The sequence below is a fragment of the Aptenodytes forsteri genome, unplaced genomic scaffold (assembly GCF_000699145.1).
Source record: "Aptenodytes forsteri isolate BGI_AS27 unplaced genomic scaffold, ASM69914v1 Scaffold16, whole genome shotgun sequence".
NCBI classification, from domain to species: domain Eukaryota; kingdom Metazoa; phylum Chordata; class Aves; order Sphenisciformes; family Spheniscidae; genus Aptenodytes; species Aptenodytes forsteri.
This window is the reverse complement of record NW_008794753.1, coordinates 1,922,487-1,945,707: the sequence shown is the minus strand read 5'-3', so window position 1 is coordinate 1,945,707 and position 23,221 is coordinate 1,922,487. Positions and strand designations below refer to the sequence as shown.

General features: G+C 39.4%; 1 protein-coding gene across 2 annotated transcripts in view; it reads right to left on the bottom strand.

Annotated features, from left to right (window-relative positions):
- Nucleotides 1-23,221, bottom strand: part of MMEL1 (membrane metalloendopeptidase like 1) — a 29,429-nt gene continuing 6,208 nt past the window's right edge. Inside the window, exons 2-22 of one of the 2 annotated variants that reach the window (XM_009274127.2) lie at nt 20,821-20,880; nt 19,807-19,968; nt 19,310-19,390; nt 18,723-18,818; nt 17,992-18,110; nt 17,213-17,278; nt 14,768-14,902; nt 14,114-14,203; nt 13,713-13,849; nt 13,121-13,214; nt 12,755-12,883; nt 12,373-12,471; nt 11,646-11,729; nt 11,262-11,365; nt 8,212-8,270; nt 5,978-6,097; nt 4,734-4,867; nt 4,096-4,161; nt 1,706-1,801; nt 692-768; nt 1-260 (exon numbers count right to left, since the gene is read on the bottom strand). In XM_009274127.2, the coding sequence (XP_009272402.1) occupies nt 161-260; nt 692-768; nt 1,706-1,801; nt 4,096-4,161; nt 4,734-4,867; nt 5,978-6,097; nt 8,212-8,270; nt 11,262-11,365; nt 11,646-11,729; nt 12,373-12,471; nt 12,755-12,883; nt 13,121-13,214; nt 13,713-13,849; nt 14,114-14,203; nt 14,768-14,902; nt 17,213-17,278; nt 17,992-18,110; nt 18,723-18,818; nt 19,310-19,390; nt 19,807-19,968; nt 20,821-20,880 (2,108 nt within the window). In that variant the 3' untranslated portion in view covers nt 1-160. The remainder of the gene's footprint in view (nt 261-691; nt 769-1,705; nt 1,802-4,095; nt 4,162-4,733; nt 4,868-5,977; nt 6,098-8,211; nt 8,271-11,261; nt 11,366-11,645; nt 11,730-12,372; nt 12,472-12,754; nt 12,884-13,120; nt 13,215-13,712; nt 13,850-14,113; nt 14,204-14,767; nt 14,903-17,212; nt 17,279-17,991; nt 18,111-18,722; nt 18,819-19,309; nt 19,391-19,806; nt 19,969-20,820; nt 20,881-23,221) is intronic. The other variant, XM_009274128.2, reaches the window with a different exon arrangement.

The following is a 23,221-nucleotide window of genomic DNA, read 5'->3' as shown; positions in this document are numbered from 1 at the left end:
CTGTACGAGCTTTAGTGCTGTAGTTTCCTTGATTCTCACTACAGTAGTTGCACCATTAGCCTTGGCTGTGACTGACTGGGAGAACATCAGGCACGTCATTGGCAAGAACTGTTTGTTGTGTCACCAGAGTATGTGTCATTCTCGCCAGTGTTCTTTTTGGTTACCACACTCTGCATTTCTCTGCAGGATGCATGGCTGTGCCTTTTTTACAGTGGAACACCTCTGAGAATGCTTCAAAGTTCTGCAAAGATCCCATCACCCTAAACAAAGAGAAGGAACTTATTTACATGGATACAGTGCACGGAGATTGTTGCTCTGGAAAACAGAAAGCCACGTCCATAAAGTGATTTAGAGCCTCGTAACTCAATTACAGTCTCAGAATATGGGATACTTTATGCAAGAAAAATATAGCTAATGTGACTAATGAAATGCTAGAACAAACAGAGCACGTAGTAAGTGAGTTCTGGTCCATTCTCTATAGATTGGCAAATTTACCAGGCCAAGTAAAGGAATGTACTCTTCAGCAGTGTCCTACAAGCTATGGGAGAACTTCGGCCAAGTTAGTCTAGATTTATCTTGTCTGTTAGAATATAGCTGCTAGCAATGAGCCACTCTCTCCTTTTGTGCCGTATTGGTGCAATGGGTTGAACCAAGTAAGTTATCAATTAATAAATCAGTTCGTAAAACCCACCTGTATTTCAGAGGGCTGTGAACATCTGTCTTTATTGACTGGCTAGCATATTCTGGTCTGTAAGAACCACACCAAACCTAGACAAGGAGGATTAATCATTAGTGGGTCAGTATTAAAGGGAATTCAGTTTGGGGACCTTCTCACTGTTTTTCAAAGTTTTTCCTAAGAGCCATCCCAATTTGTTACAATATAGTTGGAGTACATTTTCTAGAGAAGGCAGAATAGATACAATTATTTACTAATTAGTTTTTGTTTTATTGAGTTCTTCGATCAAGATCTGATGCTTTGGGATAGATATATTAGCCCTTGATTTCACCCATGTGTTTCTTCAAACAGATGAGCTGAAGACCAAGAGTCTGAGGCACAACGCTAAGTGTGTTGGCCTACTGTCAAATATTTGACCTACTGATAAATGTTTGTTACTCTAAGAGTGTAAACATATGGGAGTTTCTGATCCAGGCTGAAGGGTGAAATTCAACTCGGCAAACTTAATTGTTTCTGCATTGTAATAAAGTGGTATAGAGGAAAATAAATGGAATCTGTAGCAACATCTGTGATCTGAATATGTATTCCTATTTCAGGGCTGCTGGCTTGGTATTTCTCAGGCGTTCCGTTTTCTCCAGCACATATTAAAAAATGGATGAAACCCTGTCTGTATGGAAAGCAAAAGGAGTTTTCTCATAGATGTTATTGGAACCAATATTTACATGAAATGGCAAGCTCTTGAAAGTTGTTGTCTCCCATGAGTTGTTGTCTGACACGCCTTTTTGTTGGTAGATGCCCTGTTTCTCTGTATCCTCACTCCAGCACGTTTCAGTAGTGCCCTCAGAAAAGTTATTGAAAACTCTTTCTTTTAATCACTAAACCATCTTTTTCACGTCTGTCTTGAGGACCTTTTGATGAGTGAGTGCAGTCAACGGTCAATCACTGTCCCAAGTAGAGCTTTCTAACCTTTAGGATCACCTAATTTATACTTTCACGCAGCAGGTAGTGGCTGCATCCAAGTGTTCTTACCTGGGCAAAGTTGAGGAAGAAAAGCTGTTTGTGGGACAGATTCAGTCCAGGCAACTTTGGCTCCTTCCCTTCCCATTCCAGCCATTTTAAGTAGGCCTAGAAATGATCATAGATTCAATTCAGGGAAGCAGCAGGATGGCCTATGCAGGCATGATAGGTATTTTGAATGTTATTTTGGGGTGAGAGATTTTAGTCACAATGTATGTGAATCCAACATGTCTTCCCTTCTGTATTTTTGTAGTTTTTATCTTTCTAATACAAATAGTACAGCTAATTTTATGAAAAAGCTGTCATCATAAGTACTCCGTTGACTTTTCTAGTAAAAAAATGAAACGCAGGTAATTTGCATTCAGCTTCTTCAGTACAGTAATCTCTGAACTGAAAACTATTATAAAATGGGAAAAAATACCAAACTCTTATACGGAAGTGGAGTTTTAGAGCAGTAGTTATTGTTGGCCAGTTGAGCTTCCCTGCAATGAACGCACTGTGCGTGTTCTTTACAGAGTCACTTGGAGATCTATTCTGAATTTCTTCCGCGAGGTGGCACACACTGTTTTAGCGGAAGGTATGCCGCTACCCTGACAGACAGTTTGCTATTGTGTCTCAGCAAGCAAGCATGACAAAGTGTGACTGCTAATATCATGTTTAAGTATAGCTGGTGATATATATTAAATCAATAATGCTACAGAGACTGAATGCCCATGACTGCAGTTTGAGGTAAAATCATCAGCTTTCACGTGACTTTTTCTATAGGAATTTGTATCTGGAGATAAAGTGTTAAGTCTTCTCCACAGTTCTGTAGTGATGATTTTTCTTTCTTCAGGTTACTACTCATAAAATAGCAGATAATAACCTTGCTCAATGTTAAATCCATTACCTGTTATTGTTACACATTAATTGGCCAATTTTCTTTTTTTAGGTATATTGACATAATGGAGACAAGTTAATGTGTCCTCACGCTGGTTAATTTCCAACGTTCTATTACCTTATCCTCTTAGTTGCTGAGATAGTCCCAAAGCACACAAAACATAAAAGGTAGAGCTGAGGGTAAAAATACATTCAGCACCACAGAACATCAGAGGATTCTGTGTGCAGGCAGTTTATGTCATACCACATGACTCTTCCACATTTGTAATAGCTTTTAGAACAAAGTACATATTCACTTTAACGAAGTAATTAATTTTAATGGTATCCCTCAGAGTCGGAATCGTCAGTTTAGACTTCTGAAAATTCAGGATATTCTTCTATAAACACCCTTAACTGTTGCTGTATTCAAAACACCAGAGAGAAAAAGTTTTACCATGACATCTTTTAGGATTATTCATAGAAAAGAATATTCCGTGCTGACACCTGAGCTCCATATGGAAAGAGCCTTTGTGCTGATAAATATTGTGTTCCTATTCATAACGACGGTTTGTAAACCTGGAGAATTAAAGATATTGGACTTCCCTGAGTCTGGAAGCTGACTTCCCCTGGTAGAGTGGGAGAAATAAGGCAATAGGCAATAGTGTTTGTAGCAGGTAAAACCATGCTGAACAATGTAGTTTTTCAACCACAGCATGGAGGTAGTGCTCTGATATATCAGTTGCATTTCTCTTTTTTTGAAAATAACTGACTGGTTGAAGCAACCTTTTACCTTGGAAAGAGGCAGGCAGTTCTGAGATTATCAGTCCTTGCATTTTTATTCTGCTTTCTAGCTGCATGAAAAATAAATAGCAGCAAGGTAGAAGGGACTTCTTTGTGTCATTTTCCTAAAGCTTAGAAAACACATAAAGCAAGCAATAAAAGGAGCTAGGCTTTTAGAGACAGGTATTTTCGTAGATCTGATCTGTATCCCTCCTGGGAAAGAGATGGTATTTTCATCTATTCTTTTCATGTCCTACCTGACGTGTCACTTTTGAGATGAAAGATGAAAAGCATGAGAGAAAGAAACTTGGAAGAAACAGTTGCTCTGCTTCATAATACCACCAAAGTGTGTTGCCAAGAAATTAGTGCTCTGTTGCCATGTGACAAGCCGTTTGAAGTTGTAGCTGCCATTTTCAGAATTAAGGGCTTTAGAAAATAGAGGGTGTTTTACCTTTTTCCTAGCTAATACTGTGCCTATTTATGAACATTGCCCTTGTTTACCCGAGACAGAAATATGCAGCATCAAGCATTGTAGTACACTGAAGTATAGCTAGGAGAATTAGGTGGTCTTCTCCTGGGTGCAAAAATGCCAGCAATCCTAAACTGTGATTGGATCTATGGGGAAATAAGCTTCTAGATATATAACCAAGGCTTTAAGTTTTTGAATATGGTAATAACATGTTAATTGTCAAATTTTTTATGACAGAGTAGGTAACGCCATTGCTGAAGGGGTAAAGTTAACTCCCAGTATATTTGAAAGTTACCTTATAAGCCTGTCGGACTCCTCCATTATCTGCAATATTTTCTCCTAATGTGCTTATTCCACTGACCTGTAAAAGAATAATCATTCATTTACTCTATAGTCAGTAATGTTAGCAACCCTAAGAACCACAAGCTGAAGCGCAGTCATACATCACAGACAGACAGTCATGTCTGGAACAGAAGGAAGCAGTGACTTTGTGCTGGGGAAAAGGAAGGAGAGAATCAATATAAAAAATTAATAGGGTAAAAGCTGTAGATTAGAATAGAGAGAATATATAGGAACATAACATGAACAGAATATGGGCTGCTGGGCAGAACATATGCTAGCAGGACTGGCAAAATACGGTAGCAAACACGAGATTTCCCTCCCCCTTGCAAAAAGAAAACCTCATAGGGTCTGGCAGCAAAAGCACACGTGGGCCCAGTTCACCATTAACCCAACTGCACACAGATATTGCTGGTTTTCTAGGCTACGCTAGTATCCCTAATTTACAAGAAACAACCCTTGCATCTTATTTCCAGAACAATTATCCTGTAGTATGAGGGGTTTTATGTTTATCATCTGCAGAGATTCTCCATTTACATTCATTATTTTTCTGTATAAAAAGCCAGTGGTGTGGAAATGGTTGTCTTTACTTACATTTTGTCCTCCAGCCAGCTCCCATGTGTAGTTCCCATACTGATAAACCATGCAACGAGACTGCTCCTTGAAACGCATAGCTGAGAAATTGCTCCACCAGTCAAACATATTTCCATCTTTATCAAAATTCCTACCTGTATGAAAATCCAAGAAAAAAGGAAAGTTTTGAGTGAGAGTATGTTAGGGCAACCGTTCTTCCAGTGTAGCACTTGTTTCTTTTTAATGTTAGAGCTGCACTTCCTCCCCTCTTTCCTCCTTTGGTTCAGATGGTCTCTGCTACAGAGATTTATCAGAAAAGTTTTTGCCACAGTTGATTCTCCTTTGGCACAAGGGAACGAACAAGATGAATTGTGGTCCTTTCATCTCTATTCTCTATTATTCCGTGATTTCCTGTTCAGTCAGCAGCCCTGACTTCACCTGTAGCACTAAGGCCTAGTTTTATTTCAAATTGGATTATGCAGAGATCACGTAACAAAACTTACCACCACCTTTGAGGTGTCTAAGGTGCTTATTCTGTGTGTCCGTGTGACAGAACTGAGGTTCATAGAGAATTAATTACTTTGCCACAGCAGGAGAAAGCTGGAATTCCAGTTCTGGTGTTTGTGTTCTCAGCTCTCTGGCTAGAGCATGCTTTTTATTTGCTATGGAGCTAGACTTCTGAGGCTGTATTGTGTGCTTATGTGTAATCTGCACAAGCTTAATTAACATAAAAAAAACACACTGAAGAAAACCCATGTGTAAAAAATTACGGTATCAGAAGTGAGTTTTTGCCCAAAACTATTTTACGTAGCATTCTAGAAAGATAATAAAGTCAACTTATTTAAAATGTTCGTGCTGAAAAAAAAAAGTCTCCTGTGATTTCAAGACACTACTGACAGCTCTTCTATCCCAAGAATGTAGTTCACAGATTTCATTTTACTTTAGGAGCCAGCATATCTGCTTGCATTGTATTTCCAATCTGACGGTGCTGTAAAAGTAACAGCTTTTCCTGAGAATTGTCATTGACTCAATTTATTTTTAACATCTGCTTGCTTCTTGTGTGACCTGCTTAGTTCATGAAACACTCACTGCAAAATGTTCAACAGAATGTTAATAGCGTGCCTGTATTGCTCCCAGATAGTCACTTAGCGGGTATGTGATCGTGTGCACACGGATACTTCAGTCACAGCAGTGTGTAACTTTTAATTTCTTACAGTGCAATGAGTGCAACTGAAAGAATAATATTTTCTCAGTTATCTTCTCACCGTTGTCATCAAACCCGTGAGTAATTTCATGCCCAATAACCATCCCGATCCCTCCGAAGTTCAGGGCTTGTGGTTGGTGTTTGCTGAAGAAGGGGGGCTGTAGAATCCCAGCAGGAAAAACTGCAGAGGGGAAGAGAGAGGGAGATACTGTAAGGTAGCTTTATTTTTGCATGCTTTGCAGACAGATTGTTTGCTTGGTTTAAGGATCAGGAAGGAACATAAAATATAAAATGATTAGAAACAACATCATGCCTCCTCATGTGAAATTGTTTCTCTTGATAAATGGAAAATGACAAGTTAATAAAGGTTTAATTTAGCACATCCACAACTACAGTATCTCCTGGTTTGAGAACCAAGCATCATTTACATTTCAACTTTAGCCTAATTTGATCTATAATGTATGCTGCAGTAAGTCAAGAACCAAATGTTTAGTAACTGCCTCTTGGAGGTAAGTACAGTTTGTGTTTTAGAGCCATTTTATAGGGGAACTAATGGATGTTTTACTGCTTTATTTTTGTTAAAGAAGGGTTAGCAATCATATGCTGATTACCAACAATACTCGGTGTGTAAAACATGCACAGTAGTAATTCCTACAGACCACCAAGTGCACTTGGATGCCAGTCTGGGGCGGGGCGGGCGGTAGGAGGTCTATCCTTCAGTCTCCTGGCAAAAGCCTTTTATAGAAACAATGGGATTTAGGCTTCATCCCATGTACACAAGATGAAAAGCATATACACTTCTAGAGGAATTAAGACTGCAAGCAATTACTTTCTAAGGAGTGAGATACTGAAATTATATAGCAAATATTTCATTTAGAGACAAAAACCTTTTTGACTATATAGAAGGTTTTATCCATACAATTTTGGGGAGAAATATGTAAGACAGACTGCAGTAAGACAGAAGCAGGAAACTGAAAGTAGTGTGGAAAATTATTTTCCTCAAACTACAGACAGGAAGAAACAGAATCTAACTGACATCTGCACTATTGTGGGTAGCTATGCTTGGATATTTGGCTTGCATATTCATCTTCAAGTTGCTTAAACCAGTTACTTCTACATTACTTGTAAGGGCAAAGTTGTAGAGGAACCAGTCTTCTTTAAGACCTGGGTTCCCTGCCTGGAAAGCTGGCTCACAGCTGATTACGATCAGCGTAAAACCACTCTGGATAAATAGGGAGCCTGAGCTTGACTATGGGTATAGCTCCAAAATCACAGGTATGGGCAAGCTGAAGGAGTACCCTGCTATGGCTGAAGGACTAGTCACAGCTTTTACTGTACCTACAATATGGAGGTAAGTGGAAGCTACACAAATGGAAAACAGTTCTTTCTGATGAGGTTAGAGGGCTAAATTATGAACACTTTGAATGTTTCTGTTTTTAGCCAAGTTTTCCCTTGTGACTGCTGGTTGGTTGGGTTGTTTTCCATTGCTGGCCTTTGCCCTGTGAGCAGGATACAGTTGCTGTCTGGCCTAAAAAAGTCATGGATTTTTTCCTCTTATGGTATTTGGCAGTATTTGGGTAGTAGAGCTTCCTGGCAGTCAGGGAATTTGAATAAGTGCTACTTAGTAGAAATTATTTGGTTCCTCTCCTGTTTGGGGTGCTCAGAATTCAGCAAAGACTCTACAGCATCTGCAGGCTTAACCTGACCTTCTGGCCACCTGCACCAGCTCAGAGATCAGCAAGCATGGGGAGCCAAACAGGTTCACGTTGTCTTAAGTCCAAAGATCATCTTTTCTGCTAAGAGCAAGAAAGGTCAGCCTAGCAACTCTGCAAAAACTCGCAGATCTGACGTTCTGTAAGCAGAGGCAAGTTTCTTTAGTCTGGTATGCCTCTTATCAATATAATTTCAGTACCATCTGTACAGATAGCAAACTGGAGAGCTGCCCATGTGTTTATCAGGAATGTGGAAACATGAGTACAAACAGCCCAGAACACACTGTGAGCATTCTCTGGTCTCTGAAGCTGGCACTCATATAGTGGCAGTTACTGTCTCAGGCTTTCAAACATAAGGCTGTTCCAATTACAGTATATAAACTATGCCTGCCAAGTGGGGGGGGGGGGGGAGCTGAATATTCATCAACAAAGCGACTGCTTGAAAAGGACAGCCTGTCTGCCTTGCCCGGAATTTCCATAAGGGCACGGGCAGGTTTGCCTCTGGATAGCAGACCTGCACCCTTGTGGTGCAAAAAATGATTAATTAGTTCCATGCAGCTGTTTAAAACTGTTGTAAACCTACCTATCTGGTTCCGATTGGGGGAATAGAATGCATTGACCACTGCAGCTCCAATTATCCATCTAAAAATAAATGTTGCACACAAAGTTAGTCATGACTTTTTTTTTTTAGACATTCTTCTTATTGAATTACTATTGTTAAAAAAACGCAGGCTGCATATAAGGAAAGGATTGAGGTAGGGAAGAAAGGTGCCATTGAACACAGCTGTAAAGAAATACTAATACCAGGAACTAACTGGTGTCTCATCGATGGGCACCTTTCATCCAAAACAATGCCAAGTTAAAGTGAGAAATGCTTTTGCTCTTGAATATTGAACAGCCACATTGGAGTGGAACGTGGTAACTGTTTACCAGCTCATCTCTACGCTATCTGAGCTTGAGAAGAAACGAATAGATTACATTCAAAAGAAAATTAGCATTTAGAGGACATTTTGAGCAGCAGAAGGCAGTTACTCAAATTGGAAGTTAAGACCAAACTTTGAAAAATTAAAACTGAATAATCACAGACAGATATATAAATGTCTGCAGTTGGAGTCCAATATTTCATAGATAATGAGTGTTAACTTTGAGAAGTAATTTTTAAGTAGGCTACTCCTGGAAACTCTCTCCAATAGCTTGATAACTTTTTATTCTTTGTATTTCTCTTTCTTCTCCCCTTCTCTTCTACCTCTGACATACACTCCTAGTCACCCTGCCCTAATGAACCACGCAATAACAGTCTGAAGCCATGAACTCATGATAAGTATTCAGCAGCCTCAGCCTAAGATATTCTTCTTCCCACATCTCTTGTCCTTATAGTATCTTGTGATGCCCTAGTTGCTCTATCTGCTGTTAATTTGACATAACTACTTGTGGGCTGCTCTGGAATGGAATCAAATTTCCTGCTTAAGAAATACAGCACGTCTCTATCTTTCAGTTTTTGAAAAGTTGGTTGTTCTGGACTAACAGAATAGAGGACTGCTCATCACAGCCTGGGAACAGGAATAAGTGGTAGCAATGGGTTGTGCCGATATTGCCATGAACCTGCGTGTAACACATGCATAGAGAGGGAGTAGGAATTGTTCCTGAATTTGAGGGGGTACTTGAGAATTTTTCAAAACAGTTTTGCTCTGAAGGCCAGTCTGTTGGGAAGACACACTCTTGGTCCATAAGTTCTCCTTGGCATGCCTGACACGAAATGTTTGTAGCTGGCTAGGTAGCTTGTAATAACTAACACCCCCCAACACACCCCAAGAAGGCTATGATTATGAACAATGGCTAATTTTCTTAATTGCAGTGACTATCAGCAATATTATATACTCTCCTTCAGTTTAATTAAACAGTGATCTGGAGTGATAAGTGGGTTTATGTCTCCTTGGGGAAACCCTTCAAGCTGCTGGAGAGACATCACTAGAAAGATGTAGTTCTTTATGGAAAAGGTGCAAATTATTGGTATTTCATATATCATCCAACTACCAGGCAAAGAAGGCCTAATTCATGAATCCATGAAAAGGTTCCCACAATGTGCTTTAAACCATGCCTACAATGAGCAGAGGTATTGGGAATTTTGGCTAAAGGGCTACCGTCCGTCTCTGTAGACAGACTACGAAAGGCAGCAGTCATCTATAACACAGTTTGTGGATTAAGAACACCAATGCTGTACAAGAATTTTTTGCTATGAAGAGCACTATGACTGATTCCTCAGAAATGAGGAAACAGGAAAAAATGCTCTGTTATTTAGCTGACTGATCAGAAAACTCCCTTGGTGAATTATTCATCAGTAATTCACTGGAGGTTTCTAAGTGTCTGCATTGTGTGCTCGCATTTTGAGTTAAAACCACTTTACAGGAAGAGGGATAGAAAAAATGAATAGGCTTTACAACAATTGATTTGACTAATGCTTCCCTTTGGAGAGCGTTTGTTTGCTTGGTTATTAATAACTCTGTGTTATTTTACATTTTGTGAAGAGGTGTTTGAAATTCTTACTGGAATCTACTTTCCTTTCTCTCGATACGTTCTCTTCCAGCATCACACAGGCTGGAAGCCTACTAGTGAACAACACATCAAGTTGGTATTAGCTTCCTTACTTCTGCCTTCCATTACAGTGTATCTGTCACTAATGTATTCAGCAGTAGCTTTGCCAGACAGCTTCCTGAGCTGGACACCTCCAACACCGCTAACTGGACTATTAAAAGTTCAGATTGGCGAGCTCATAGCTCTGGAAATCAGCTGATATTCCAAGGCATTTGCTGCTGAACGTGCAAGCCAGGGCTTCTGGGATGTATCCATGTCATGGACTTGGCAGGAGCTCAACTGCACTTGAAGGACTGGAGGGGTCGTCCTGGTGATGTTGTGTAGTAATGCTTCTTGCTGGGTAGTGACACCAACTGCTCACCTTGGAGCTGTTAGTAACAATTTACAAACGTGCTGCTTCTGATTTGTTTTAGGGCTAGCACTAGCTGAGGATTTGCCTAGGAGTAGAGAACTGTGAGGTAAGAGCTAGGGCAATACAGGCTAAGACCCGAGACTTACTCGGGATGCATTCATGGAGTCAAAGAAGGGCTCGTGAAGCAGCCAAACCTGCACCTATGACAGGCATTTCCTGAAAAATACATTTATACTTTACTAGGTGCGGTGTGAAGTAATCTGCTGGAAATGGACATAAATTAGATCTGGTGCTCAACTTCTCCAAGATTGGGCGTATTTCCAACAGAATTCTGGCCAGAATTTCTTAAGCTTTTTTCCCCTGATTATAAATTTTTAGAAGTTCCATGATACTGCTTATCTCATCTCTTCCTTGCTGAGTTGTCAGAAAGATCTGTCGCTGCTTTTGTGTTAAGTAGCTTCAACGTAGTATCTGAATGTGAAGCGGCTTGATGAAGGATTAGAGGGATTCCAAGAGAACTGTATAAATTCCTACCACAAGAGGCAATGAACTACTTGTTTAATTCCAGGAAATAACTTAAAAGATCTCAGACATAAGCATTCTTGGCTATCCACAGCATATGACTTAAACACGATAACAATTATTTCAGAATTTAGATTGTGTCTGTAGCATGCAGTCTGGAAACTTACATGTCTTGGTCAACTCTCTCTCGAAGCTTTTTCAAGCTCTTTTGGGCTCCAGCTCTCAGATTTTCCAGAATGTTTTCGAAGTAATTGTGTTCACTGAAGTTTAACTAAAGAAACAGATATCCAAGTATATTAGCAAGCTGTGTGGAAAGGGGAATTCCTCATGCCACTGGATGTATCTTCGAAAAAATGCTTTGATTGCAAAGTATCACTTAATAGTTAGCTCTCTGCATGCATTTATTTAAAAAATGTTCAACACAATCAAGTTTGTATGCTGTCCAGTCACTTGGAAATGACAGTTGCACAGGCGTAAGTATTCCAAGTGGCAAGAAATAAGTCTAGGCTTTTACACTGAGGTACTTATTGAGGTATGCACAGCATACTTACATTGGCATATTCCTGATCTAGTTTTTCATTCTGATCTTCCAAAATATAATCTGGATAGCCAATTTGTTCTTTAATTGCCATTGCCTAGAAGAAAAGAGTTCAATGTTTCCTCTTAATTGTGGGGTTTTTGTTGTGTGTGGGGTTTTTTTATGTTTCAATACATATAATAGTTCAAATTCTTTATTGCTGTTGTTCACCTGTTTGTAAGAAACTGGATGTAAATATTTAAAGACCACGTTCAAATGCACCCTATTGCCTAGTGAGACTTTCTTTTTAAATATGGAACATACAGTCTTCCCCTCATCTCCTGGTGTCCAGCCACTATGGCAGACTTGCAGACCCTACAGTACCATCCAACAGGAATTGGGCTTAACCCTCGTTTGCTATTGGAACAGTGCTGATGGTCCTAAAGTCAATGAAAAGTTTGAAAAGTTTTCTTCAGGGGTTTGCATTGTATTCAGTTGTCATTCTAGTCAATGCATTGTGTGTAATCTTCTTTCCTCATTTATAACATGGTTCACAAGACTCATTAAAGGAAATAAAAATATATGTGAGCTAACAAAGGATTAAAAAGAAAAGGACAATGTAATAGGATAATGGATAACAGGATAGTGAACATCAAAGGTTTTTTCCTCTCATTTGTAGAGGAACTGGGAATAGTGATGCTACAGAATTCCAGAGATTTCATATTCATGACAGAATACTGAAGTTCCTTATTATCTCTGACCTTCTCATGAGCTTTCTCTTTAGATGCCTCATCCATCCACTGTAGCTCATCTAAAGTCTCAATGAACACTTCGCGAATCTTATCTATTAAATCTCGGACCTAAAAGAGAGGCAGTAAGAAATTAATTATTTACATGCTATTTTTCCCAGGCACAGCTAAGGAGGGGTGAAAAGCTTCCTACTGAAAGATGATGTCTCCAAATTCTGTGCTCTAAAACATGGTATTCAGCATTTAAAAGAGCATCATAAATGAGTTCTTGTGCCTTCTGACTCTTGGCTGATTAGTATCTTTAACAGACAAAACAGGTTGGGAGATCAGATGGAGGGGAATGGGCACTGTAGACATTGTGGATATACAATAGTATGAAGGGTAAACTACATACCATCCTCTTGCTCTCACCAGCAAATGTCTCCCTGACATACATTGCTCCCACTGCGTTCTCCATGTTGTTGTTGACGTAACTCACACACTCCCTCCAGCGGGCTTCTTCCAGCGTTGTCCCATAAAGTGCCTGCAACACAAAACACCACAGGATTAATTCTGCCTACCCATCTCTCTTCTAAATCATTGCCTAAAGAGGAGGTTAACCTAAGACAAAGGCTTCCGTTGTTGTGATTGCCGTTCTTAGATTTCTTTGGGGATTACGTGACATAATAATGTCATTGTATTGACAAGGACTTGTTTTGGTGACTGTGGGACTCTCTTCCAGTACTATGCTCTATGGTCTCTTTAGGAAGAGAGGAAATACCTTCCTGTAGCTGGCCCGAGCATCCCTGAAACGCCGACTCAAGCTGCTGACTCGATCAATTACCAATCGCCAAATGAGGTAGTTCTGGATGGTGCTGTGTGGGAAAGAAAAGCTGAGTTTAATCCCCTGTAAAAAGCAATGCTAGTGCAGACAGTCAGAGCGGGATCTTTATTTTGAATGGAGGTAAGAAAGCAACTGATTGCTGCCAGTCACAGCATCTACAGGTGACTGTTCTTATTTAACAGGCTGGCTAACTAGAGAGACATCCAGAGGGAGGACTGTACTACCATGTCTGTTCAGGGATTAATTTATTATTATTTTTTTTCCCTTCTAGAGTGTAACAAAAGCTAGGCCTGTGACACATTTTTTTTTCCTTCCTATTTAACCTTTTCTAAGCATGTGAGCAGGTGAGACACCTAGTACCACAGTACTTTGGGATCCTAAGACCTTAGAAGATATTACCCATGTTTTACAGTGAAGTGGTGTCACTTTTCTCAGAGAAGCTCTGGCAGAACTAGCAAGCAGGCCCAATAATTTACATTTCCACAATACTTCTGTAACTTTTGTCTTGGATATTCTCTGGTTTCTTTACCTTGCTGAGTACTTTGAGATAATTGCTTTCAGCTCTTGCAGATAGGGTGTGCCATATACAACAACCTCTTCTTCTGGGTCAACCTGAACATCTACTGAAGACATGACACCTTGGATGAAGATGGTCCAGTTAAATTCCTAGGCAGACAGAAAGACATATACCAATGCCAGGTGTTTAAGTGCCTTAGTAACTGTCTGGACTTTGTACAGTCTATGGGATTGAATGTAGTTGTAGTGTTGTTCAGTAGAAAAATGCTTTTTAAGAGACTCTGGAGACAAGATTACGAATGGGAATGATTTTATATCTCTCTGTTGCATCACTGATAAATTCACAAAGCCATTTCCAATTGGCATGGTAATAAGAGGAGGCTGAAAGTATTAGACTGTTCATTAAACACTTACGTTCAATGCAAACTTTTCCTGTAGCTCTTTTAGAGTCATTTTGTTGTACAACAAGGTTACATCATGCCTTTCTTCTGCTGGGGTAGTTGCCTGAAGACATTCACAAGGTTATTACTAGAATCAACTGATGCAAGCGTCAATGGCTGAAATTGCATGCATGCATGCATGTATACACACTCAAATAATATGCAAATAAAACAGTTTATTTTGGAAAAGAAAGCTCATTTGATGGCCGATTCAATAATGTTTCAGTAGTATGTTAGGCCAAGTGGTTCCCTCTGTCCTCTTTAGAATGGAAGACTAAGCTCCCTAGAGATTTTTAGGGTGCTATAGACTTCGAAGGATGCAAAGGAGCTAGCCTTGGTGTTATCATAGTGTATGTCTGGCAGAAGATAGATTATCCTGCTTTAGAAGACTTCCAAAAAGAAATATGGGTAGGACTAGAGCAGATGCAGCAGCCGCGTATACAGTAGGCATACACACAGAGGCTCTGATTTCTGGACTGCTCACGGCACAACAAGTCGTCTTCCCTCTGCTTTCTTCTAGGCCATGAGTCTTCTGCTGCGTTGAAAACTGCTGCACAAAAGAGCAAGAGACTCTCCCCCTCGCCCCCCCCCTCCCAACATCCTGAGAAGTTCTTGATTTCGTACTCACATTTGCAATCTCTGTTTCAAGCTCCATAACCTTTGTCATTTCCTCTTGGACAAAGGAATCATCTTTAGACATATTTTTGTCTTCCCGGATCATTTTGGCAATGGTGATCATGAACTGCAGGTAAGCTTCTCTCACCTGCACACAAGAAACAGAACATGTGTGTGGCATTGCAAAGAAAAGATTTGCTGTCTATCACTTCTCATTCAGCAAACCATTCTTTGTTGTTTTAGCTTTACAGTGTGCTGTGAAGAAGTTTGGTCCAGGGGTCACAGCCTCTGCCCTTGTTTCCAATGCAACCCTCCCCACTCCATTTTTCTCATCTTTTTTTTTTCTGCTATAATAGATACTACTGCAATATCCAGGACCTCAGTTCATCCTGGAATACCTTACAGTGCAGTTGCCAGTCCCAAAATACATAGTAAAAGCAACACTTTCTGCTTCCCTGTGCAATCCAACTCTCCAGCATTCTGGATTAGAATTACTACTTGAGCAAAGAGAAAGCTCTGTCCTTTGAGTTACACTATGAGAATAGTGATCCCTACTAGCCAAAATACCAGGGTAAACATGGAAGGTTTAAGTTCTCTGAAAGTAATACCGTAAGTCTTGTAAAAGCAGAGAGTTTACTGTCTGAAAGAAAAGTTCTGTCTCAGATGGTTCCCAGTGATATCTTTGCTTTATTTCTAATAGGAGGGTATGGCTGTGATCTTTTCAAAGCCTGTTCTGAGGCATAAATGTTTGGCTACTGAGGGAGCACTGATCTCTGATGCAGGAAACCTTAATACTACCTATTCTTCTTGCATACTTTTCTTCCTCCATAGACCCTGGAAACCAGATAAATACAGTAACTGTTGTGAAATTGAGTCTGGGCACTTACACGATGATGATTTGTGTTTTTAGGCTGAATGCTGAGGCCTTAATCAGGCCAGACTCCCACAGGCCTCAGTATAAGTTTTGCCAAAAGATGCTGGACTAAGCACAGGGGGAGTTTGGGTCATCAGAGTTTGGTTCATTGTCTGTGGCAAGTGAGCTGTTAAATAGCAAATAAAAAGGGGTTGTGTCTCCTACTTATTCATTAAGATTAAAAACACAGCCTTAGCCCTTCTTCTTTATAGCTTCAAATTAAAACTGTATTAAGCAGTACTGGTTTTCTTTTGCTAATTTAGGATCATCTATGTACTGTACCTGATTTTCTACCTCCTACAAGTCAATCTAAGTCTGACTTTCATGCAACAATGCATAAATATCTCTTTTCTACTGTAACTGTTCCCCTCCCCCCCCCCCCCTGCCACTATATAGGTGAAACTTGTAGAATAGAATCCTAGTTCCAGTAGCTATCTGCAGTTCCCAACACAACTATGTGGAGATTGTTTTGTATCATGAGACAGATTAACAGAAATTGGCAGTTTATAAAGGTGTCCAGAAGGTGTGGAAACAATCTCAGAAAAACTTCACAGGACTGTTTTAGACTATATTATATATGAGAATATAGTCAAATACATTGAAGAAAGAAGAAAACTAGTCTCAATGATGTTTTCATCTGCCTTTACAACCACTAGACAAAAGAGTCTAAAATGCTGATTGTTGTCTCTCTGTATTCCCTTCCATTTGTGTTAGGAAAATTAGTCTGATGTTAGGCTGCAAATACTCTTTGTTAGTATGACATAATTGAGGAAAATAAAACGTATGAAAAGAGTATTTTCATCTTGGAAACTGATAAATTATCTGGCTATGTTTGCAACAGCTTTCTATGTATTTACTGAAACCCTCACATTTTTGCTCTGAGCATTGGCCGAGAAAAGCAGCTAGAAAATAATCTCATGATTTTCATGTAATTTTGGGGAAAGGGGGGAGTAAGTGGCAGCAGATTCTTTCTTACTATCTGAGTATCTGTTCCATTGATACAGCTTTTGCTGCTCCATGTAAAACACTAACTTTTTCCCCCTGAATGAACATGTGAAAAATTCTGAATATTTTGGTGTTCAATAAAATGTATTTTGGGGTATTGTATGTTCAAATATAATCTAGTATGAGAATTCTTCTCCCATATCTTTCCAGTACCTTGTAAAATACTATCCAGAACCAGTGGCTTTAGAAGAAGATATAACTGACTCCAAAATAACCTGCACTGAAAATGTGAACTTATCCTTCAAAATCAGAGACTGTTTTAAGCTATAAAACATGATGATTTTATTTTCCCATAACCTTCTCATCTGTATGAATTGGCCAGTTCTGGGAGGCTTGATATTTATACAGTTGTTCGGTCCTTTTGTAAACTTTACAAAATTTTGGCATAATTAGGAAAAAAAATGTAGCAATGAATGTCACAGTCTAATTCTGATTGTTACATAACATGAAGTTTCATATATTGGAGTTTTCCAAAACACAGGGATAAGTAATAAAGTTGGTTTAGTAGCACACAGTAAATAAATTACAAGGAATACTTACTCTTTGATAGTTGCCCCCATTAAAGTAGTAATCCCTGGATGGCATTCCTAAACTTGGCTGGTCAATCTGAAGGAAATCATACATTTCTTTAGTTAGTGATGAACAGGAACTGGTGTTGTCCAAAGGCATCCTTGAAAGGCAACAGGAAATGCTGCATGTGCCATCCTTTCAGTGTTGGAACGACAATAGTACACTCTTACCAAACAATCAAAGAACTTTAGCTTTCTAGGAACTGGGGTGAGGTGGAAGGTACAACTTTTGTCTCTGGATTTCTAGATAAGAACAGGATGGATACTTAGTGTGGGTTATTAAGCAAAATCTTTCAGTAACCATTGAGATGTAAGAGTAAATTTAAGCAACTTAGAAAAGAAGTTGCTTGACATGAGGGCTAGACTTCATGCATAAGCATACATGGACAAACTCTGAAATATTATTTACATATTTTAAAAACATGTTATCCTGCTATATATTAAACCTCACCATCATTTTGCAAGTCACAAGAATTTACAACCCTTAAATGCTGTAAATCAGCAAAGGTCCATTGATTTTTTTTTTTTTTTTTTTAATTTCTTTAACTGAAACAAAAAATTATGCTACCGTAAAGTGTTTCCCAATGTGACTTTGAGACAGATCTGCCACTTGGGGTACAGAACTGTTGCATACATTTTGCCAGTATTGTACATACCCACTGATGTATGGAAAGCTAATCTGTATGCAGCGTAAATAACTATCCATTATGATTCTGGCATATAAATAATTCCCTGCCATTTTTTTCTTACATAAATGATGTGTCTGCTGGAATCCCGGTCATCATTCCATACAAACATGTCAATGAGGACACGTTTGTTAAATCTGGAGTTCATTATGGAGAGTTTTTCTTCCATGCTCCAACTTGGCTCTGGGAGATAAAAGGGAAAATATAAATCATCTATCAATATGTATCAGGACTGATTAAGTTGCATAGTTTGCAAGCTTATTGCTGCAATTGTTTATAACCAGACTGGACATGATGTGGGAATATTTGTACAGGACATTCCTATGGTGGCTAGAAAGTGCTAGACTGTTCTTACTGGCCCTATCTGTCTCAATAATGTAAAGTAATCAGTAATGATTTATTTTTTATATATAAATGCAATTGTCTATGCATAGTATAAATCACCATGACCTTGCCTAGTTAGGTAGTTATGCTCCAAACCCTAGTTAATATGCAAGCATTAGAACACAGCTATATTGGTTCTGTTACTTTTGTTTTCATTATTCATGTTGGTCATTTAGGCTTCTGAACTATCTTAAAATGTACACTGTTCGTGAATGAGATCTTATAACACAGGTATTACATTTACACTATCTTATTTATAGAGATCCCTGTGTGCTGAATATGTATGACACCCTGACTTTTGTTTATGAAGAAAAAGTTAAAATGGAGGTTCTAATTCAGTGACAGTAGTCTCCTTAGTGCAGTAAATAATTCTGACTTAACACTACTGAACTCTTTCAGGCACAGCATTACCTTTGGTCTTATTCCAGTCTGCAGAAGCCACTGGCCAATCTCCAACCATCATTAAGGCCTCTAGCAGAGGCAATGAATCTCGTTGCTCTATAAGACCTGAGAGAGGAAAAACAAATACTATATTGTTTTCATAGGGGAAAAAAAAAAAGAAAAATAGGTAATGGGCTTAACAGTTTAAATCTGAAACTGAATTTGTCATAGCAGAAAATAAGATACTATGAAACCATGTGTCTCCTACATTAGTCTTCAGAAAAGTAATGAAAATACTTCTGTTGACTTCAGTACTGATTTTGACTGGATCAATTTGGAAAGGATGAAATGGGACACATTTTTGCATTCAGAAGGGAAGGTTTTGCATTGATACCAGAGGTAGGTAACCAACATCCATCCTTTCTACATCCCAGAACGTGTCTATTAAGCTCTAATGATGTACCAAGGCATCTTCATTCATCTGAAGATTAGCTTTCCAGGCAAGGCCATGCAGATTAGATAGATATTGACTGGACTTTCGCTTAGAAGTACTTTTGTTGGTACTTTTGTACATTTGGTATTGAACAAGAGAATCAATGGAACAAGAAGAGACTCACTCTCATTCATGCATGACTTGTAAAGTATTTTAGCTTTCTGAAATGCTTCTCTGTCCCCTTGATCTGAAGTCTCCAGCACACCTGGGGAAGGAACCGTTGCAGTGAGATTTTTGCCCTGGAGAGCTTTGATCTCTTCATAGAAATCACTGAGAATTCAGGGCTATGATAAATACTTGTTACTATAGGCTTCAATTACTGTGAAACTAGAGTGCTCTTTAAAGGAGCTATTAATGGAAAAAGTGTCAGGAAGGAGGACATGCATACAGCTTGTCCTGCTCCTTTTGAAGTTAGTACCAAATCACCTATGGCTAATTTTTAGTGGGAACAGGATGTTCCCACAAAACGGGTGTAGTAAGAGATGTGGAGATTAAAGGACTAGAGAAAAAAATCACAATCAACACTTCTCTGGAAGCTTATTTCTCTGTATAATGTGCAGTAAATAACATCTGAAACTAAACACAAGTGCATGACCAAGGATAGAGTAGCCTCATTCCTACCTTTTAGGATGATCTCCAGCTCGTCTCTCAGGATGTCGAAAATGCTGTATCTGGAGCTAGTTTCTGGGATAACATGCCGGTTCAGCCAGCCCCCACAGGCATACTGGTAGAAATCCTTGCAAGGGTCAGCTGTTGGGTCCATATTCTGAATTATTCTAGCAGCTAGGTATCAGAATTAGAGAGTTGAATTCCACAGACTGCCCAGTAATCTCTGGGACTACCAAACACTGTCTAGAAGCTGCTTGGCAAGAAGGCACCTTGCTTATGCTGCTTATAGTGGATAAGACTCATTCTCATGTATTATGATTCAGAGGATCCTATTTTCTGCTTAAAAATGCAAGGAAGCACCTGACAGCAGACATCTGCACTGCAATTGTACTGCTCTACAGAGGAAGCCTCTGAATGGGAGAATAATTCTCCCACAGCACAGTGTCTTACAGGCATGAGCCTGCTACCTGGGGCCCTCGCTTAGGTACCTACTGAGGAAGTCAGTGTTTCCAGGGGGCAATTGGGAACATCTGTGCTGGACTCTTACCTCTCTGGGGGTGTACAAGTATATGCCAAAAATAAGAAGGTGAGTAGCCCCATGTGTGGAACGCATTCTCTTTGAGAGAAAATTCAGTCTAAGGGGATTCTTATTGTACTTCATAGATACAGATGGTGTTGGTCAATCCACACCCTAGTGGCTCAGGCCAGAGCCAGAGAACTGTTGACCACACTGGCAATTTTACTGTACTACTTCCTTATGAATGGTACTCCTGGTGACAAAGAAAACATACAGTGGAGAAGAATAGGGTTTTTTGCTCAGTGTTTACACATGGAGCTGTATTTGAGGACAGCTGTACTCGCTGCCTTTGACAGTAATAGCAACACGTATCTAGCCCAAGGGGAAATTTCATTCCTTTTCAACTTCTTCAGTCTTAAAGCCTGAACTATTGCTTACTCAGGTTCAGCAGAACTAACAACATGTAAAACATCACCTCTGCAGTAATCATTCATAGTAACAATCATTACCTGCTGTAACACATCCAGGTGTAGTACATTCGTTGCCTGAATTGGTGCCATAGTGAGTGCCTGCAGGGAAAGGAATAAGAAAGCAGATAGAATTAGTTGTTTTGGAAAGAAATTGCTACCAATGTCACTTGTTAGCAGCCCAACCTCAGTGACAGCTCTGTTTAGTTCTAGAGCAAGTGAGTGAATATTAGTGCCAGTAAAAGATACCAAATGACAACTGTGGGAAAAAATCTCTTATCTCCAGATTTATGAGGAAAATTTATTGGAAGCAGTATTACAACAGTCTTGACAGTGAGTTTTAACTCTCCTGGAAGGAGAACAAGACTTTTTTTTAACTTGCTAACTGTCTCCACAGTCTTTCTGACACATACTGAAAGTATGAGATCCCTCTCTAGATAATCTACATGGATGCTTTGTGCATCTGAGCTCTTTCATGATATTCAAAGTCACCGTGACTGAGAGGTTTAAACAGGGGGCAAAAAGTCCATAGCCGGATTACTGCTTTCACACCGTTTTGAGTCAAAGAGCAAATTTAAGAAAATAAATTATTTTTACTTCTCTAAGGGGAGGGGGGAAGTGGGTAACAGACCTGTGTTTGGTCTGTTCAGGTATGCCCTTTAAGGTTATGCCTTGCTGTTCAGCAGAGAGGTTGCTCCCTAATCATAATGTTTAAGGCTGATGAAATAATGTAAAATGAAGGAGACTGTGGACTTATGTTCAAGTCTGCGTTCTGCCTTTGAGATGAGCCTGGAAAAATCCAGTGAAGTTGTCATCAGTCATCTCAATACATCTCAGTACTCCAAGTAGCAGATCTGAGTAAGTTTAGTACAAACTGTGCTAAGAGCTAATGGGTGTACTAGTATCAGCTGTTTCAGTTGTGACATGAGACACCTCTCTAGTAAAATATGAATTTTGTTGCATTAAGACCTTGGCTCAGTCCTGTTGATCACTTTCCTCAGTAGTCTGAAAGCAATCAAACTTAGGAATTCTGGGGACCTTCATGACTTGCTGGTTTCCACCCATGGAGAAGGAGCGATGAGTGATGTGACAAGGAATTTGAGAGGGAGCACAGGCAATGAAACCTTACCAGAAGCATTTTGCTGTGACTTCCAAAATAGAAGAAAATGATGTGTGCCTCTACATGGGGAAAGGGTCTGCATGCTCATTCCAGCAGAAGCTGGAAAGTGTTACTCTTGGCTATTAATTTTCTATTTTTGACCACTTAGTCTTGGTTTGTGAAATTCTTCCAGAAGATCCACAAAAGAGCAGAAACTGAAACTGGAACAGTCCCTAGCTCTTACTGCTTGGTGCTCTACACTAAATACACTGCTATGAGTTGGATGACAGTGATTACAGAGGGTCTTGATGTGAATTCAGAGCCATAAGTTCTGCTGCAGACTTACATTGAAGCCTTTGTACGTGAACACATAACTCTTTACGCTGAATACTAAAGTAAATGTGTTTGATGCTGGTCATGTCACTCTCTTGTGTGCTGTTCACTATAGAACTGGAATGGGAGGTATCTAAGCACCCCAGCCTGATGAGTGGCCTTGGCCTGGGGCACAAGAAAATTAATTTCGCTGTTTTAATTTCCCTTTTACAAAACTGGACCAGCTTAGTATCTACTTAGGTTAAACAGGCAACTACTTGGTTCCACACTGGAAAACAAAAACTTGATACCCTTACTTTCCAACAGGATTAGCCATGTTCTTAAACTTTTTTCTTGATCCTTACAGTAGGATGTTTGCAGAAAAGAGTTACTAAAAAAATTCCTTCCAATGAAAACAAGTGTTTTACATGAGAGCAAACAAGATTACAGTAATTCAGATAAAAATAAAACAGTAGGGAAGAAAAGAGGGCTTTGAAGTTCATCAGTGGAAGCAACATAAAAAGCCCCCACTGTGATTGGGAATGTAACATTCAGGGTTCAGCCGAGTGCTGTCGTGCTGCGTGGGAGTAGATCTGCATTAGAATAACTGCATGCCTTATTATAGTTTACTGTCTAGCAATCTGAATACGGGATGAGCAAAATACGTGTAACAATGTGAAGCTTCACATAGAGGGGGTTAGCTTTTTTTTTTTTTTGGTACCAGATGAAGCGAAGCCTAATTTTTGGAGTTTCCTAAACTCTCCAATAACTTTAAATAAATAAACAAACCTAAAAGCCCAAGGTATTTCCAAGAAAAAAAAATCCTTTTGGGGAAAAGAAACTAGTAGTTCAAAGGCATATGGAAATTTTCCATACAGGAGAAATATCAATGGGTAAGGTGAGAAAGACATAACTGTACTACAAGTATGCTGTATTTCTCTCATTGTTTCACAGGGACCAGGCAGGACTCAAATGAAGCTGCGCGGTTTCTTTGTTGGTGTTTTTTTTGTTGTTGGTTTTTTTTTTTTTTTT